The 17,685-nt window shown below is 40.3% G+C and overlaps 1 protein-coding gene across 9 annotated transcripts in view; it reads right to left on the reverse strand.

The window, feature by feature from the left end:
- Positions 1-17,685, reverse strand: part of l(1)G0196 (inositol hexakisphosphate and diphosphoinositol-pentakisphosphate kinase) — a 98,331-nt gene that overhangs the window by 18,470 nt on the left and 62,176 nt on the right. For all 9 annotated transcript variants that reach the window (XM_069836481.1, XM_069836485.1, XM_069836484.1 and 6 more), the window contains exons 14-20: positions 16,075-16,309; positions 8,918-9,126; positions 8,244-8,850; positions 1,369-1,486; positions 1,135-1,293; positions 924-1,009; positions 672-844 (exon numbers count right to left, since the gene is read on the reverse strand). In XM_069836481.1, coding sequence (XP_069692582.1) covers positions 672-844; positions 924-1,009; positions 1,135-1,293; positions 1,369-1,486; positions 8,244-8,850; positions 8,918-9,126; positions 16,075-16,309 — 1,587 coding nt within the window. The remainder of the gene's footprint in view (positions 1-671; positions 845-923; positions 1,010-1,134; positions 1,294-1,368; positions 1,487-8,243; positions 8,851-8,917; positions 9,127-16,074; positions 16,310-17,685) is intronic.

A 17,685-nucleotide genomic window follows, 5' to 3' on the forward strand; every position in this document is an offset into this window, starting at 1 on the left:
TCCAGTGATGTAACCTAACGTATCGAATGTATTTTAATTTTCTTGTTTCAATACTGTGCCTTGTTTTATTGATCCAGAATAAATTTCTGGTCCTACCTATGAACCTGTATGCAGTTCCGAAATGCTGGAATACCAAGTCTAATTGTGATCACATTCAAAAACGCATATGACTTACATCACTGGATTTAATTCCGCTCTTCTTCATTCATTACCTAAAGAAAAACATCAACCAGTTGATAATAGGAAGGGAGACAATCAAGCACCCACATGCAGGACAAGTGAGCTGAGGGGACAGCATGGGTTGTACCGGCAGATCCAGGCCACGGGAACCTCGAACCAGATGAGCCCGATGCATTAAGTTACAATATTCACCATCGTCGAGTTTACAGCATCCCCTCCTGTATCACTTCCTTCAGACACATGAGGTAACAATTCATGCACTCTAGTATCAGAACACAACCAAGTCCCTAATTGCATTTGGCTCTCATTTACATATCAAGTGCAGAGGCACACAACAGCACGGACTGCAGTCTGCAGATGGGGTCGAGTGTCTACAATCAAATTCAGGAGTAAAACAAGCAGTCCCACAACCTTAACAGGTGCAGAACGAGAGGAAAATATTTCCAATCAAGTGCAAATCTATGCTAGAGCTCTAATGTCCCATTCAATACCTTTGTCCACATTGGACTCATCCCGCTGGTGGTCGAAACTGCGAGACCTAGGTTCTGCATCTGGGCTAACAGGACGTGCCCCCGTGTACGACAGGCTGCGTTGTGACTGCTGAGACAACAGCTCTGTTGACAGACGAGATGCCAGGTCCAGGGGGTCACGGACAGGAGAACCCCTGCATCAACATTCACGTCAGATCCTGTTGCACCACAGTAAGGCTTCTGAAGTGTCACACAAACATAAATTGTCCATACCTGATGGGAATGGGTTCAGATGCCAGACGCATCTGCACTTCGGGCTTCTCTGATGGGGATGATTCATCTGACAGGGCAGGTGAGGTCTGCAAGTAAACCAAGACTGTCTCATGACAGCACTTCTATGAGATGTGTTAATGATAGTTGATGGATTTCCGAGTGTGAAAATCATATAGAACTAGCTGGAGGTTGCATGTTACACAAGACTCACAGACTGTGCAGGTGTGTAGTCTGCCTTGCTCTGAGCTTCATCGTCCAGCAAATTCAGCTCCGTCTCTTCCTCATCAATGCGACTTGAGCCCTTCTCACTGCCCTCACACTGTGCACCTCCTGATGACGTACCCTCTTCACTACCGCCCCCTGCTTCTGACTGTAACCAACAAATAATGGTGCACTTAGCTGATCTCTACCAAACTCCACACTGCCTACGCTTTTCTATACCCACCACAGTCTTAGACCCTACAGACTCATTGCGGCTGTGAGGTCTGAACCCTGGACCTGGAGGCAGGTTCTTCTGAACACAGCAGTTCACTCCTGGACTGAAGTGCAGCTCCACGTGGAACCTGCAACAAACACAGTCTTACTTCCTCACCCCGCAGCATGTGAGAGGAATTGCATAGCACCTCGTGAAGATGATAAATGAAGCAATGGCGGAATGCCAGTATCCCATGAAAACCTACCATTAAAGGGTCTTTGACCACTTCAATCTGCCGGAATTCGAACTAGGATTACCAGCATGGAAAGCTAACACTTTAACAATTCAGCTAACGGCGCATCTAGTTTTCTAGAATTCTTGGCCACCCAAAACAGTGAGGTCTGAGTTCTATATAAGATAGAGGCTATGACTTAGATTTAGATTGATCAGTTATTATGTTTACCATTATGTGCTATTTTTCATACAATGTTGGATCTCCAGATTTGTAGGCAGGTATCTGCTGCTCTTGATTTAACAATCGAGTTATTTTCTCTCTTGCTTCCCAGTATTTAGATGGGAGACTTTTATTATGTTGAAGTGCTTCATAGTGTGTTAAATGATTCATATCCATTTCTTTTTCTCGAGAGTATTGTTTACCCAGACAATCATGACCTGTAAGGAGTCTGAACATGGCCACAGCAGATTCACGTGTTGTTGTTCTATGACAGGTTTGAACCTCACAAGTGACATCAATAAGACATCACTCATGAGGCAACTAAGCCAGAAGATAATGGAGTAGGGTGGCCAGTTCCTTTCCTCCTCCATTGCATATATCGCTGACTAGTAACATATTACACTTATCAGAGATTTACGTGGTACGTCAGGAAGTAAATGAAGTTTTTCTAGTAAATTTTTCTGATGAGAATTTTATAGTGTCAGTTGGGAATCGGAAGGAAAAAGACCTTTGGGAATGTCGAGACGTAGATAGGAGGATAATATTAAAATGGATTTAAAGGAGATCGGATATGATGGTAGAGACTGGATTAATCTTCCTCAGGATAGGGACCGATGGCAGGCTTATGTGAAGGTGGCAATGAACCTTCGGGTTCTCTAAAAGCCATAAGTACCTAAGTAAGAGAATTTTCTGTAAGTTAATATTTAATATTTAAATATTATACTTGTAGTTTTTTTTTTTTTTTCATTTTATTTTTAACTAGCTGTACACATGGACTCCACTGTGAACCTTGGTACTAGCTAGATGTGTGCAGCCAGTGGACTCTGCTGTGAACCTTTGTACTAGCTAGATGAGTGCAGCCAGTGGACTCTGCTGTGAACCTTTGTACTAGCTAGATGAGTGCAGCCAGTGGACTCTGCTGTGAACCTTTGTACTAGCTAGATGAGTGCAGCCAGTGGACTCTGCTGTGAACCTTGGTACTAGCTAGATGTGTGCAGCCAGTGGACTCTGCTGTGAACCTTTGTACTAGCTAGATGAGTGCAGCCAGTGGACTCTGCTGTGAACCTTTGTACTAGCTAGATGAGTGCAGCCAGTGGACTCTGCTGTGAACCTTTGTACTAGCTAGATGAGTGCAGCCAGTGGACTCTGCTGTGAACCTTTGTACTAGCTAGATGAGTGCAGCCAGTGGACTCTGCTGTGAACCTTTGTACTAGCTAGATGAGTGCAGCCAGTGGACTCTGCTGTGAACCTTTGTACTAGCTAGATGTGTGCAGCCAGTGGACTCTGCTGTGAACCTTTGTACTAGCTAGATGAGTGCAGCCAGTGGACTCTGCTGTGAACCTTTGTACTAGCTAGATGAGTGCAGCCAGTGGACTCTGCTGTGAACCTTGGTACTAGCTAGATGAGTGCAGCCAGTGGACTCTGCTGTGAACCTTTGTATTAGCTAGATGAGTGCAGCCAGTGGACTCTGCTGTGAACCTTTGTACTAGCTAGATGAGTGCAGCCAGTGGACTCTGCTGTGAACCTTGGTACTAGCTAGATGTGTGCAGCCAGTGGACTCTGCTGTGAACCTTTGTACTAGCTAGATGAGTGCAGCCAGTGGACTCTGCTGTGAACCTTTGTACTAGCTAGATGAGTGCAGCCAGTGGACTCTGCTGTGAACCTTTGTACTAGCTAGATGAGTGCAGCCAGTGGACTCTGCTGTGAACCTTTGTACTAGCTAGATGAGTGCAGCCAGTGGACTCTGCTGTGAACCTTTGTACTAGCTAGATGAGTGCAGCCAGTGGACTCTGCTGTGAACCTTTGTACTAGCTAGATGAGTGCAGCCAGTGGACTCTGCTGTGAACCTTTGTACTAGCTAGATGTGTGCAGCCAGTGGACTCTGCTGTGAACCTTTGTACTAGCTAGATGAGTGCAGCCAGTGGACTCTGCTGTGAACCTTTGTACTAGCTAGATGAGTGCAGCCAGTGGACTCTGCTGTGAACCTTGGTACTAGCTAGATGAGTGCAGCCAGTGGACTCTGCTGTGAACCTTTGTACTAGCTAGATGAGTGCAGCCAGTGGACTCTGCTGTGAACCTTGGTACTAGCTAGATGTGTGCAGCCAGTGGACTCTGCTGTGAACCTTTGTACTAGCTAGATGAGTGCAGCCAGTGGACTCTGCTGTGAACCTTTGTACTAGCTAGATGAGTGCAGCCAGTGGACTCTGCTGTGAACCTTTGTACTAGCTACATGTGTGTAGCTGGTGGACTCTGCTGTGAACCTTTGTACTAGCTAGATGAGTGCAGCCAGTGGACTCTGCTGTGAACCTTTGTACTAGCTACATGTGTGTAGCTGGTGGACTCTGCTGTGAACCTTTGTACTAGCTAGATGAGTGCAGCCAGTGGACTATGCTGTGAACCTTTATACTAGCTAGATGTGTGTAGCTGGTGGACTCTGCTGTGAACGTGGTACTAGCTAGATGTGTGTAGCCAGTGGACTCTGCTGTGAACTTGGTACTAGCTAGATGAGTGCAGCCAGTGGACTCTGCTGTGAACTTGGTACTAGCTAGATGAGTGCAGCCAGTGGACTCTGCTGTGAACTTGGTACTAGCTAGATGAGTGCAGCCAGTGGACTCTGCTGTGAACCTTTGTACTAGCTAGATGAGTGCAGCCAGTGGACTCTGCTGTGAACCTTTGTACTAGCTAGATGAGTGCAGCCAGTGGACTCTGCTGTGAACCTTGGTACTAGGTAGATGAGTGCAGCCAGTGGACTCTGCTGTGAACCTTTGTACTAGCTAGATGAGTGCAGCCAGTGGACTCTGCTGTGAACTTGGTACTAGCTAGATGAGTGCAGCCAGTGGACTCTGCTGTGAACCTTTGTACTAGCTAGATGAGTGCAGCCAGTGGACTCTGCTGTGAACCTTTGTACTAGCTAGATGAGTGCAGCCAGTGGACTCTGCTGTGAACCTTGGTACTAGCTAGATGAGTGCAGCCAGTGGACTCTGCTGTGAACCTTTGTACTAGCTAGATGAGTGCAGCCAGTGGACTCTGCTGTGAACTTGGTACTAGCTAGATGAGTGCAGCCAGTGGACTCTGCTGTGAACTTGGTACTAGCTAGATGAGTGCAGCCAGTGGACTCTGCTGTGAACCTTTGTACTAGCTAGATGAGTGCAGCCAGTGGACTCTGCTGTGAACCTTTGTACTAGCTAGATGTGTGTAGCTGGTGGAGTCAGCTTTGAACATTTGTCCTGACTGGATGTGACCTGGCAGTTGCATCATCTGCGAGCCTCAGGCCTAGCCAGAGCCTTTGTATTAGCCGAACTGGTGCCGCCGGAGAGTGACTGTGGACTTCGTAATTAGTTGATGTATGTTGACAGTAAGCCAGCGAGGAATAAGACTGTGTTCAGATAATAACGCAACTATCCATGTAGGGGCAGAGTGGAACACTGGAGTAGAACTGACAACCTCTCGTTCTGCACTGATTGTGTCGGGGCTTTCCCATAGGCTCCTCGTACTATGTTGGGGCATAGTGAAAGTGTACATGAAACATTGTACTGATTGTGCCGAGACTTTCCCATAGGCTCCCCGTACTATGTTGGGGCATGGTTAAAGTGTACATGGAACATTGGAGTTGAACTGAATTATCCTCTCCTTCTGCCCTGATTGTATCGGGGCTTTCCCATAGGCTCCCCGTACTATGCTGGGGCATGGTTAAAGTGTACGTGGCACACTGGAGTTGAACTGACATCCTCTCGTTCTGCCCTGATTGTGCTGGGGATTTCCTGTAGGCTCTCCATACTATGTTTAATATTTGTTTTTTTTTTTAAGGGTGACTGTACTATTGAGTATATATGGTGGGCTTCCTCGCATTGTACAGTATTTAGACATCTCTCTTTGGGGCAGTGTATTCACTGAGTTACGAAACATTTGTTAAGTCTCTACCACTTCTCCTTGCTTATTTAGTGTGTTAATATTGTCTTATTAGCGGCATGAGTTAATATTTCTAGGGATTATTAATGTCACATTACTCTGAAGTTCTAGTGAAGCTATTCGTTTCATCTTAGTTCCCTAAAGGTGGATTTATTTCAGTTATCTTTCGTTTTATAATGTTTGTTAGTTATCCACCCTTTTGGCAGGGAAAGTGAAATGCAACTAAAAGTGTGTGTTGGAGTGTTTTTCTTATGATTCTTTTATAGTTGCATGTGAAGGCAACATGTTGTATTAAAGTTGGTCGTCCATTGTATATCTGTTCATTATATATTACCATGTCCATTATTTTTATACAAGAGAACTTGATAGTTTCCCCCCGATTTAATTTATTCCTCACCACGTAACCGATTCACGGATAAGTCCAAGAGGGCGGGTAGGCAACCCACGTGCCGGCTCTCTCATTTCTGCTTGTACCACAATGTACAGAAACACTGAAGAACTACGATTTTATTTAAACTTTGGATTAGTTTAATCGATCATTCAATGGTTTTCATTTATTTTTCACATTTTTGGTTGATCTGTTGATACTATCAATTCTATTGTGGCTCTAGAGTCACTTAATATGACTATATTCTTGCAATGATTAATCTAAAGAAATAAATTTTGAAGGGATGTATAAATAGCTTCAACTTCTGCATCAAAATTTGTGGTATTTTTCCCCACATTCTTACAGAAGGCAAAGAACTGACAAGTACCACCTGTTCCAGCTTTCTCAGAATCCATGAGAGAGCCATCTGTGTATATAAAAAATTTAAATTATGGTTTATTTAACAACGCTCGCAACTGCAGAGGTTGTATTAATGTCGCTGGTGTGTCAGAATTTTGTCTTGCAGGAGTTCTTTTACTGACATGAGCCTGTCCCATTTAAACACAATTAAGTGCCATTGACATGGGCTGGGATCGAACCCGCAAGCTCGAGCATAGAAGGCCAGCGCTATATCAAGGCCGACATCTGTGTGTGTGTCTATATATATATGTTCAATAACTTAATGGTTATGTTGTATGTAGAGTTTCTATTGTTATAATTTTTGCTTCTAGAGGAGGAAGATCTTTATTGTTAAAGGTTTTATTTAAGTTTAGGTATCCTGTATATCTATCTACATGATGAATTGGGTTATTAGTACGTAGAAAATTCTCTCTTTGTTTAGGTATTCCTAGAGTTTCTTTTCTTTTAATTTTAGAACTTCTTGTATGAAACTTTTCTGGGATTTTTATATTTGTTCCATTTTTCAGAATCTGGAAGCCTTATTAATTTTCAGTAAGTCAACAGGGCTTGAGTCTCTAGTTCTAATACAATTGGTTTGTTGGCTCAAATAGCTTCTAATAATATAAATTGAGTAGTTTTAACTGCATCAGTTATCAGAATTACAGCTACATTTTCAGTGTGTTCAAGTAATTCTTCATTTGTTTACTTACTTACAAATGGTTTTTAAGGAACTCGGAGGTTCATTGCCACCCTCACATAAGCCTGCCATTGGTCCCTAGCATGACCAAGATTAATCCAGTCCCTACCATCATATCCCACCTCCCTCAAATTTACGTCTCGGCCTTCCCAAAGGTCTTTTCCCTTTAGGTCTTCCAACTAACACTCTATATGCACTTCTAGATTCACCTATACATGCTACATGCCCTGCCCATCTCAAACGTCTGGATTTAATGTTCCTAATTATGTCAGGTGAAGAATACAATGCGTGCAGTTCTGTGTTGTGTAACTTTCTCCATTCTGCTGTAACTTCATCCCTCTTAGCTCCAAATATTTTCCTAAGTACCTTATTCTCGAATACCCTTAACCTCTGTTTCTCTCCCAAAGTGAGAGTCCATGTTTCACAACCATACAGAATATAACTGTTTTCTGAGAGTCTTTTTAGTATTTTAATTCTATTTAGTGCTTTCTCATTTACATGCTTATGCTTTTTCCACGTCAGCTTGTATGAAAATATACTGCCAAGTATTTCGCACTTTCCGTTCTTTGTAAACTAATATCTTGACAAGACAAGTTAATTTCAAATGGAACTGTCCTTAAGCAAAATAGTTGGAAATTAGTTTCTGCTGTATTTAGTCATTAAATTATATATTTACTTAGTTGGTGTAAAGCTGTTTGTAAAGTTGTCTCTAATTTTGTTTTAATTTTATTAGCTTTTTGTGAATTCCAAATAACCAAATCAGCAGCAAAAAGAGCTGTTTTTACTTCAAATTTTTCTAAATGTTTTGGAAGATCATTGATATAGAAGTTAAACAATGCTGTACTAAGAACCAAACCAGAATTGAGGGTCGAGTTCTGTTATAAAATAAGAGGCTATTATTCAGATTGATCAGTCATTATTTATTATGTTTACCAAAATTTCTGCTCATCTTCATATTTCATCGGTTTTCTTCCATTTCCATTACACTCTAAAAGAGAATATGTATACTTTTAATCATGTATCCCAAGTGAAATAACAGATTAGCCTAATTTAACTCTATCTGCCTTAGCCAGAGGTACCTCTCTTCAGAAGACGGGTCCTTGGTGGGGTCCTCATACAGCATGATCACGATCTGTGACATGTAGTTCAGCTCGGACACCATGCTGACGTACTCCATGGCGCGGCGCCACTGTTCATCCTTCCCCACGTCCAGCAGCCCCCCGTAGCGCAGCACAGTGAGCAGGGAGTGCACGTGACTCTCGCTGGTGAAGTAGAGACGCGTGCGCACGTGGCGGCCTGGGCTGGACACGCCGTGTGAGTAGCGTGGGTTCAGGCGGTTTACAGTCTCCTCACCCGACTCTTCAATGTTGCGCTGCAGGTCTGCACGGATCTTCTTGAGCAGTGGCGTGCAGATGCCCTGGCCAATTGTCAGCTTTTCCTGCACTGTGAGTCCGTATTCCTGTGGAATCACGATGTCGGCCAGGTATTTGGCATAGATGTACAGTTCCTCCGCCTGCTCGAACTGCAATGTGTGCTGGTTGTGCTGCAGATCATACTTGATGCAATCATAGATGTCGGGGATCTTCGAGATATCAAATGTCTTGTTCTTCGTGCAGAAATCCTTCTCGATCTTGCCCCATCGCCGCCCCATCAGTTCCCAGGTCTCCCCATGGTACAGGACAGCATCTGCAACCAACAGTCGTCAAACAGTGCTTCGCAGACTAGGAAATCCACACAATCACTCACTGTTTACCTTTGGTCTTGGAATCGTCCTTCTTGACGCGCACTATATTCATGAGCCGCTGAATAAGGTCCTGCACGTGCTCACAGCACTTGACTGGGTTCTTCACGAAATCTAGTGCCGTTGCAATGCTCAGTGCGTTGCCAGGGTTGATCTTGTCACGGTCCTCTGCTGTAAAGTCTCGGTCCTGCTGCATCAGTTCGTGCAGACGGGACTTCGCCCTGCACAGAAAACAAACATTAGTACGAAATTTCGCCGTCTGTAAAGACGTACTCAAAGAATAAAAGCTGGGTTTACTGGGTTCATGGACGAACTGACTTCTAACCTGAACGCCCCTAGTGAAATAAGCTGCTGCAGTGACTGGCTTCTGGCTATAACTGATACTGCTGGTATTTCACTGAATGAAAAGTTTTAAAAAATCTGTTTATAGTAATTTCAAATGTCGAAGCTGATAAGTAACTCTGTTAATATGCTTGTCAGGGCAGTGCAGCCTTAAAGTGTAATACGTGGGACTGCACTATAGACAGGAAATGAAATTGAGCCTACTCTTATTTTATTGTGCGTTAGTTACACTACAAAATGCAAAAAAGAGCTCACTTTATATGGAAAAAATGTTAGATTGTTGTTTGCACTACTATTATGAATGATAACATTTTCTATGCAGTTCAAGTAACTACATGATACACCACTAGGAGCAACACTAATGTATTTTCGAGAGCTTCGTTTATGTGGGGACACTTTCCTATGCAGATTCAATGTCTTCATCTTGGGCAGCATGGTCCGTAATCATGTCAACACTGTGGATTTCTGAAGTCGCTAGACATTGCCAACTGGCACAAAATCCTCCATGTTGACTTCACCCAACTTCTCCTGTACAGCAACCTAATCCTCGTCATCATCCATTATGAAAGGGATATTCATTTCACAGATTGTCATGCCATGTTCCTAACAAATTAAAAAATAAATTAACTCCTTATCAAAACAAAACAAGTTTTATACAGTAAGTCAATAATAGCAGCCTAATCTGTTGTTGTTGATCAATACTAAGGACCTTGGATTTCTTCCATTCTCCTGCAGGAGTCCCAATAGTATTTGGTGAGCTGCGATCGTAAATAAGCATCTATTTTCTTTATCGCTGGGCATTGTAGCAAATGTTCTTTATCCATGATGGAGTCCTGATTTCTACAGAGGTGCACTGTGGATGCTGGTGAGAGGCGAGCCAATCATGTCTGGTTGTTAAGCGAAATATAGCAACAGCCTTTCTTCGTGGTAAATCTGGGATGTTATTACTGTCTAGCAGAATGTTCCCAGGTTTGCTTTAGCTTTACTTCAGGAATTCCTGTTTACAAAGGACTGAACTGTGTGTTTGATCCTGACTTTTGAGGCATGAAAAGAGATTGTATTATTTTGAGTTTGTTCCTTTTTTGGCCAGGATAGTCAGCCTTCTCATTACCTACTGTTCCACAGTGTGAGGATATCCATTGAAAAACTACCTCTTTACGAAGCCCTTGTAGCATTTTAAGAGCAAAAAGAATTTCTCTTACTCGTCTGTTTTCTGGAGGACTCGATGTTACTGCTTGGAGTCCAGAATTATAATCACTAAGTATAACCACTTTGTTAAATTTATGTATGTGATGGAAAAGCTGTTTCAGGGCTGTACTGATTGCTTCTAATTCACCATCATAATGAGTGGACAGTGTTCCAAGAGATACGTAAAAGCTAAAAATGTCACTTAGATTCCTGCTCCAGCGTTACCGTTTATCAAGCAGAAATCCATCTGTATAAATATGAAGCCATTCAGATTTTGGATATCTTAAACCAGCACAGTGTATTCAAGACTAATTTACAAACATGTTAAACGAATTATTCTTGCAACGAAAACGAATGCTCCCCAGACCAAATAGTCGTACTTCAATTATGTAATTACCTCATAGTTTCATCTGGTATGATGTTATGACTGAGATATCTATGTTGTTAATTGTTTTTATTGTAACATTCGGCCATAACTGACCAAGTATATCAGATCTCGCACTCAGACGGATGCAGTTCGGGGTTTGAGATGGTCTACAAGCCACAAGTCATGCTAAAGATGTTTGTTTGTTAATTATTCAATATGGAGTATTGTGCACTACAAAGAACTGTTACCTATTAAGTATACATTACCATAGCACATCCAAATACGTAATTAAGCAATAAAAATATGTACTGTTATGTTACTGAATAATTAATATTTAATATGTGCCGCGTGTATATTTGTAAAATTATTTCATCTCTGGCTTTCATTCTTTCATAAAAAACGCAATGCAAATCAGACATCAAATTTCAGTACGGTACCTCCAAATAACATTAAATTTAACTGCAGTACATATAGCAAATTATTAGTTTCGACAATATATAAAGTTTTCTGTGTGTAAGGTCCTGTTTAGTTCTGCCTTTTATGCATTTGTGCCCAGTCCTTGATTCACTTATGAGCTTCTACAATGACATAAAGCCTACGTCCATCTAAAGGAACTACACTTTCCAATGATGAAAGAATTATTTAAATCTATTAAATGCATATAGAGTGTTAGTTGGGAGACCAGAGGGAAAAAGACCTTTAGGGAGGCCGAGACGTAGATGGGAGGATAATATTAAAATGGATTTGAGGGAGGTGGGGTATGATGATAGAGACTGGATTAATCTTGCACAGGATAGGGACCGCTGGCGGGCTTATGTGAGGGCGGCAATGAACCATCGGGTTCCTTAAAAGCCATTTGTAAGTAAATAAGTAATTAAATAGTTTCTTGAGATTGCCTCATACAAACACACACACTCTCTCTCTTTATAATATAATAATATTTAGTATATTATAAACACATATATTATATCCGTATATTAATCCGATTGTTGTCCAAGGACTCCAAGGCCGCCTTAAATAAATGCAGAGTCATTAGTTTTATCTTTATTACTCTTATATTCGTGGCTAACATCGTATATTAATCTGACGTGGCCATGATATAAAAAGCATTGTTATTTTAAAGCAGATATATCTCGCCATATACAGTAGCGTGCAAATTAATCCGAACACGACATATTTTTACATTTTCTGTCATTGTTGGCCTCACAGCTGCTCATACCGCTTTAATTGACATCTGTAGTACGTGTAATTCCATTGTTGAAGGTCTGTCGTTATTATTTTTTTTATAATATGTGACATTTTGCCTGTCGTTTTGTACTTATAAGCATTTCAGTTGTGTTGAAGACTTAATACTGCAATCCTGTGTACATTCTGTCGTCTTCACAAATGGATACAACTCCACGAAAACGGTCTAAAATTATAACATTAGCAGAGCATTCTTCTATGACACAGAGGCAAATTGCTGCAGAATGTCACATCGGTTTGGCTACTGTTAATTCGATCATAAAACGATACAGGGAGACTGGATCCATCACACCCCAGAAAAAAGGAAACTGTGGCCGGAAAAGGAAGACTTCACCTGCAGATGATCGTTTAATTGTCAGGAAAAGTAAATTAAATCCTAGACTAACTGCTGTCGACTTAACCCGCAAGTTAATGGCTACCACTGGGGTGAATATTCACGTCACAACAGTGCGGCGTAGGCTTTTGGAAGCTGGACGAAGGACTCGTAAGCCTATTAAGAAGCAACTGCAGCAACTGCTAACCCCTGTTATGTGCAAAAAACGCTTAACTAATGTGGGCAAAATTACATCAACACTGGACAGTGAATGACTGGAAGAATGTACTTTTTTCCGATGAGTCTCATTTCGAGGTCCACGGTCACCGTGTTTCTTACGTACAGAAAGGATCCGAAAAAGTACAGTAACAGCAGCTCATCTCCAACAAGCACCCAAATACTCCCCTAAAATAATGTTTTGGGGTTGTTTTACACATGAAGGGCCTGGAGCATTAATACCTATCAAGGGAATGATGAATTCTGACAAATATATTCACTTATTGGAAACTAGAATTGTACCCCAGTTGCAAAAATCATTTCCGGATGGCAGAGGTGTGTTCCAACAAGACCTGGCACCATGCCATACGTCTCGAAAAACCACAGAATTCTTCAACAAGAAGAATATTCAGGTACTCCCCTGGCCAGGTAACTCACCCGACATCAACCCCATTGAGAACTTGTGGTCAATTTGCAAAAGAAGAATGCAAAAAATGGATTGTTCTACAAAGGAGAAGATGATTTCTGCCCTCATTGGTGTATGGTTTTGCAATGAAGAAATGAAGAATATTTGTGGGAAATTAGTGGAATCCATGCCAAATCGTCTCAGAGCTGTTATTAGGGACAAAGGAGGCCACATAGATTACTGAGGTATGTCTTAGATTCTTTTTTTATCCCGTTTGAGTGTTTTTGCATAAGTAATTACGTTGTTCGGATTAATTTGCACGCTACTGTAGTAATGCAGGATTCCTGCACGGAAATATTATGTACTTTGGTACATCATAGCAATATCAGTCCTATCAAAATCTTGCACAGAATAAAACTTATCGGAAATAGTTTTTAAAGAAACTTTTGTTATGTAACATTTTTCACAAAAATGAGTAATAAGCGAGATATTTCGATTTATTTAATTCAGGCCCCCTTAAATAAAGTATTCTGAATGGCATATAGCCTAGAATCTAAGTTACTTACTTACTTACTTACTGGCTTTTAAGGAACCTGGAAGTTCATTGCCGCCCTCACTTAATTTATATTCCAATTTTCATCGAAATCCGTTCAGCTATTTATTATCGCGTGAAGAGGTAACAAACATCCAGACAGAGACAGACAGACATACAAACAAAAATTTCAAAAAAGCTATTTTCGGTTTCAGGATGATTAATTATACACCAATTATTTTTAGAAAAGCGAAAATTACCAGAAGAATTTCGGCAGCAATAGCAGCAGCAGCAGCAGTGTCGAAGTAATGGAACAGCAACCTGCACACCCCTAATTATCATTCAAATGTGTCCGAGTACAAACGAACGTTGGACAGGCCTGCGCTACATTTCTTAAAAGTTGGAAATAAAGTTTCAACATGGGAGTCACAATGAATGACAACATAGCATATACATACGATCAGAAGACTATGAAGAAACAGAATATAATTATGATGAAAATGAGAATTACAAATAAATACTAATAAAACTTAATGTAGTAACTGGTGAAAGCAGTCTAAAACTATTATTAGGAGATGCCAAAGAGTTTATTGATATTTGTGATAACTAGAGCCCAGATGTTTAGGCATTTATTTTGATTAAAATAGGCAGGCATATAGGCACTAAAAATAGTAAAAATAGGCAGTGAAATAGGCATTTATTATTCATGGAAACAGACAAAAAAACTGATAAATACTTAATAAACTATCCCATACAGTACTCACGTTCCTTGGTTACATGTCACAACAAGATGCTTTTTCAAGTTGTCAACTGTCATAGTGAGCCGCCTGTCAGAGAGAAGTTGAAATGTTAAAGTATAAAATACTTTCTTTCAAGGTTAATTGTTTTTTCACAAACTCTGCACACCATTGGTAGATAATGTATCTGAACCGAATTCGCGGACATAACCATGCAGTTTACTACTTACGTATGCACTCACTTTAGGCATGATAAATATTGCAATAATCACGAGAACTGGATATGTTTAATACAAGTTCAGTCCCAAAGTAACATACATATTTGCTACAGTGAAGAGACTATCTTTCCGTCTCTACTTTCTTTCAGAGATTGGGAAAAACCGACTGTGTATTGTCTCAAAAAGAGGGGTGTGAGAAGGGATTAGAGACTTCAAAGTACGCGTGACTTATGCGTGCAAGCAACAAAAGTAATGGGACCTGGAGACTTGCTTTTAATACTTCCCTCTCCCCTTTCTTTCGCTGGTAAACCCCGAAGTGACCTGAGCACTGAGGGTTTTACTGTTCAAACATCTTTGTTAAGTGACATAAAAGATAGAATTGGTAAGGGAGAAAAGTTTACGACTTCTTGAAAACATATATATTGCTGGGGAATAAGATTCTCAGCAAACATTTGTGTGAGGTGAATATATATTTTTAATTTGTGCAACTGTTCTTTTTTTGTTTTTTGATATAATTTATGTGTGGTTTATTTTAAATGCATTAAAAATATACAAAATGTACAATAATGACGTAAAAAGGCTAAAAAAAAAAGGCATTTAACCTTGAAATAGGCAACAGAAGCTAAAATAGGCAAAAAAAAAAAAAAAGGAAAAATAAAAATTGTGCATACATACACTCAGTTTAAAAAAGGCATTTTGCCTAACATCTGGGCTCTAGTGATAATATTCAATATTTGGGAGTTGAAATTACAAAAGAAGGAAGCAATGATTCTGAAGTAACAAAGAGAATAACAATATTAAGGATCACCTGCAACAGCGATGCTGAAAGTAATTTTGTGGAATAAACAAATATCAGAAACATGGAATGTAATGTAAAATTAAATCAATTGGATTTTTTAAGACTCAGCACGACTCGAGCATTATTCACAGATATCTCTGTTTGGCCACTGTTCACTTGCTTTATGAGTGGTGGGCTGCTTGTGCATAATGGTTGTGTGCTGAAACAATTCAAAATTGCAATATGCTGATCTGAATGCTGTTGGTATCTCTCAATATGTACAGAAGCTTGTTGGTGGCACATGAAGGTGACACTTACTAATATTCGTAATGACAATAACTGAATTCTACCCAGACACTAACTAACTTTAAAAAGTAAACTATACAGTTTGTGAAAACTAAACAATTAAAATCGTTTGGACATGTGAAGGGTGGATGCAAACAGGTTGCCAAAGAGGAGTTAGAATGGGTCCAAATGGGGAAAAAAAAGAAGAGTAAGGCCTAAGAAAACACGGCTGCAGGATGTTATTGCAAAATAGTGACGGGGGATAGAAATAAATTGGGGTAGAAATATTCAATTGTACAAAAATTGGGCCCAGAAGAAGTATTACATTTACTGCAGTCCTTCAGCCATAGTTGCATATGAACACTTCCAATGTTCAGACAACTCTTTCACGCTGTTTACAATGACATAATTTTCCCTCCTCCATGTCACCGCTTCACACAGACTAACCTTAAGTTTCAGAACTAGAAATTAAGATATTTAGGAACTTTTCTATAAGGACAGTGCTGACTTTTATTTGCAATGCAAGTAATACTTCAACTCACATATTCTGGTACTTGCTGGAGTCACAGTCGTTGTCCAGGAGTCCATTTGTATTGGCAGACTTCACCATCTGTACTAAAATAGGGGTCAGCTCTCCTTCCAGTGCAAGCAGACCCTTTGCAAATGCTGCTGCAGTCATCTGCACACGACCCTCATCCGATGCGTAGATCTTGAGGTCATGTCGGAATGTGGAGTGCAGGCGGAGTAGGCCCAGGCCTTGTGTGCCAGCATACTCACCTAACAGCACACAACAACGATATGCTCTATTACTACCACAAATCTGTTGTTTCTATTGATTTGCCTATTCTTTATGCCTAAAATTGTCAAGGATAATTTTTCTACTACAAAAACTGAAATCTTATCTATGTAACGATAAGTAGACCGCGGATCTTTAGGAAAAAATCTATTTTTTTTCTATTGATAACATATAGCTTTGGGACTTAGTATTTAAACGTTTCATGAACATTTATACTATTTGAGAGTCCTAAAACAGCATATTTTGACGTTTTAATCTCTCCCTCCCTCCCCCCCCCCTCTCTCTCTCTCCCTCCCTCTCTCTCGCTCTCTCTCTCTCTGAGTGGAGGAGTTCTTCTATTATTCAAAGTTTGAATCTAGCTAACTTTACTGACAACAATGGGCGCAACCAACAGTTTGGTAATTTAAATATGCCTGCCAAGAATTTCGAAATTCAGTATCCAACTGTCATCTAATTCTAACCCAGAGCTTGATTCAGATTATCTTTTTCGATTTAAAAATTTGTCCATGATAAAATCTAAATAAAGCACTTTTGATAAAATAGTTGCATTATTACCTGCTCACACTACTATGTACTGAAACTGACCAGTATGTTCTGACGATTCTAAACTCTATTTTTTTTATCAGAACTTCCTCAAATTAGAGGCTGCCATTAGACAAAGCATACAAAACAATACAAGAACAAAATAGAAGATGAGAGCTAAAAGAGTAAGAAAAAAGGCAAACAAATACACAAACAAACAATGGCAGTTAACAGAAGAAAAAAAATTCAAGTAAAGAATCAATGAAAGCTAAGAAGGAAAAAGAAAAATGATAATGGTGCGTAGAGTACTGTTATATACGTCACCAAACATCGTAAGATGAAGATTACATTTGTAAAGTTTCTTCACACCCATAAGCAGTGCTGACTAGATCAGATGCTATGGACAGTACTCTATAACAGAGTCGCCAGTATGAAAGGATAATTCCAAGCCTTTGGCGTGAGACGAACTCGATAGTTCAGTGGTAGAGCGTCTGACCGGAGAACAGGAAGTCGCAGGTTCGATTCCCGCTCGAGGTTGTGAAATTTTTCTTTCATACCATGGCATGATTGTGACTATAATAGTATTTAAATTCATTAATATATCATACGTCACCAAACATCGTAAGATGGAGTTTTATTGTATGTTGTGGGCTGGAGATATAATATTATGATATGTTTTTCTAATCCATGATATCTTTGAAATAACTTGCAAATCACTGAATAATTTTAGTCACATAATCAAATTTATTGTCTTCCAAAAACAAAGGTTTTGCAAAACTAGATAGATGCAAATCAAAAGTTACATAATGAACACAAATTACATATCTTTTATAAT

The sequence above is a fragment of the Periplaneta americana genome, chromosome 9 (assembly GCF_040183065.1).
Source record: "Periplaneta americana isolate PAMFEO1 chromosome 9, P.americana_PAMFEO1_priV1, whole genome shotgun sequence".
Lineage (NCBI taxonomy): Eukaryota > Metazoa > Arthropoda > Insecta > Blattodea > Blattidae > Periplaneta > Periplaneta americana.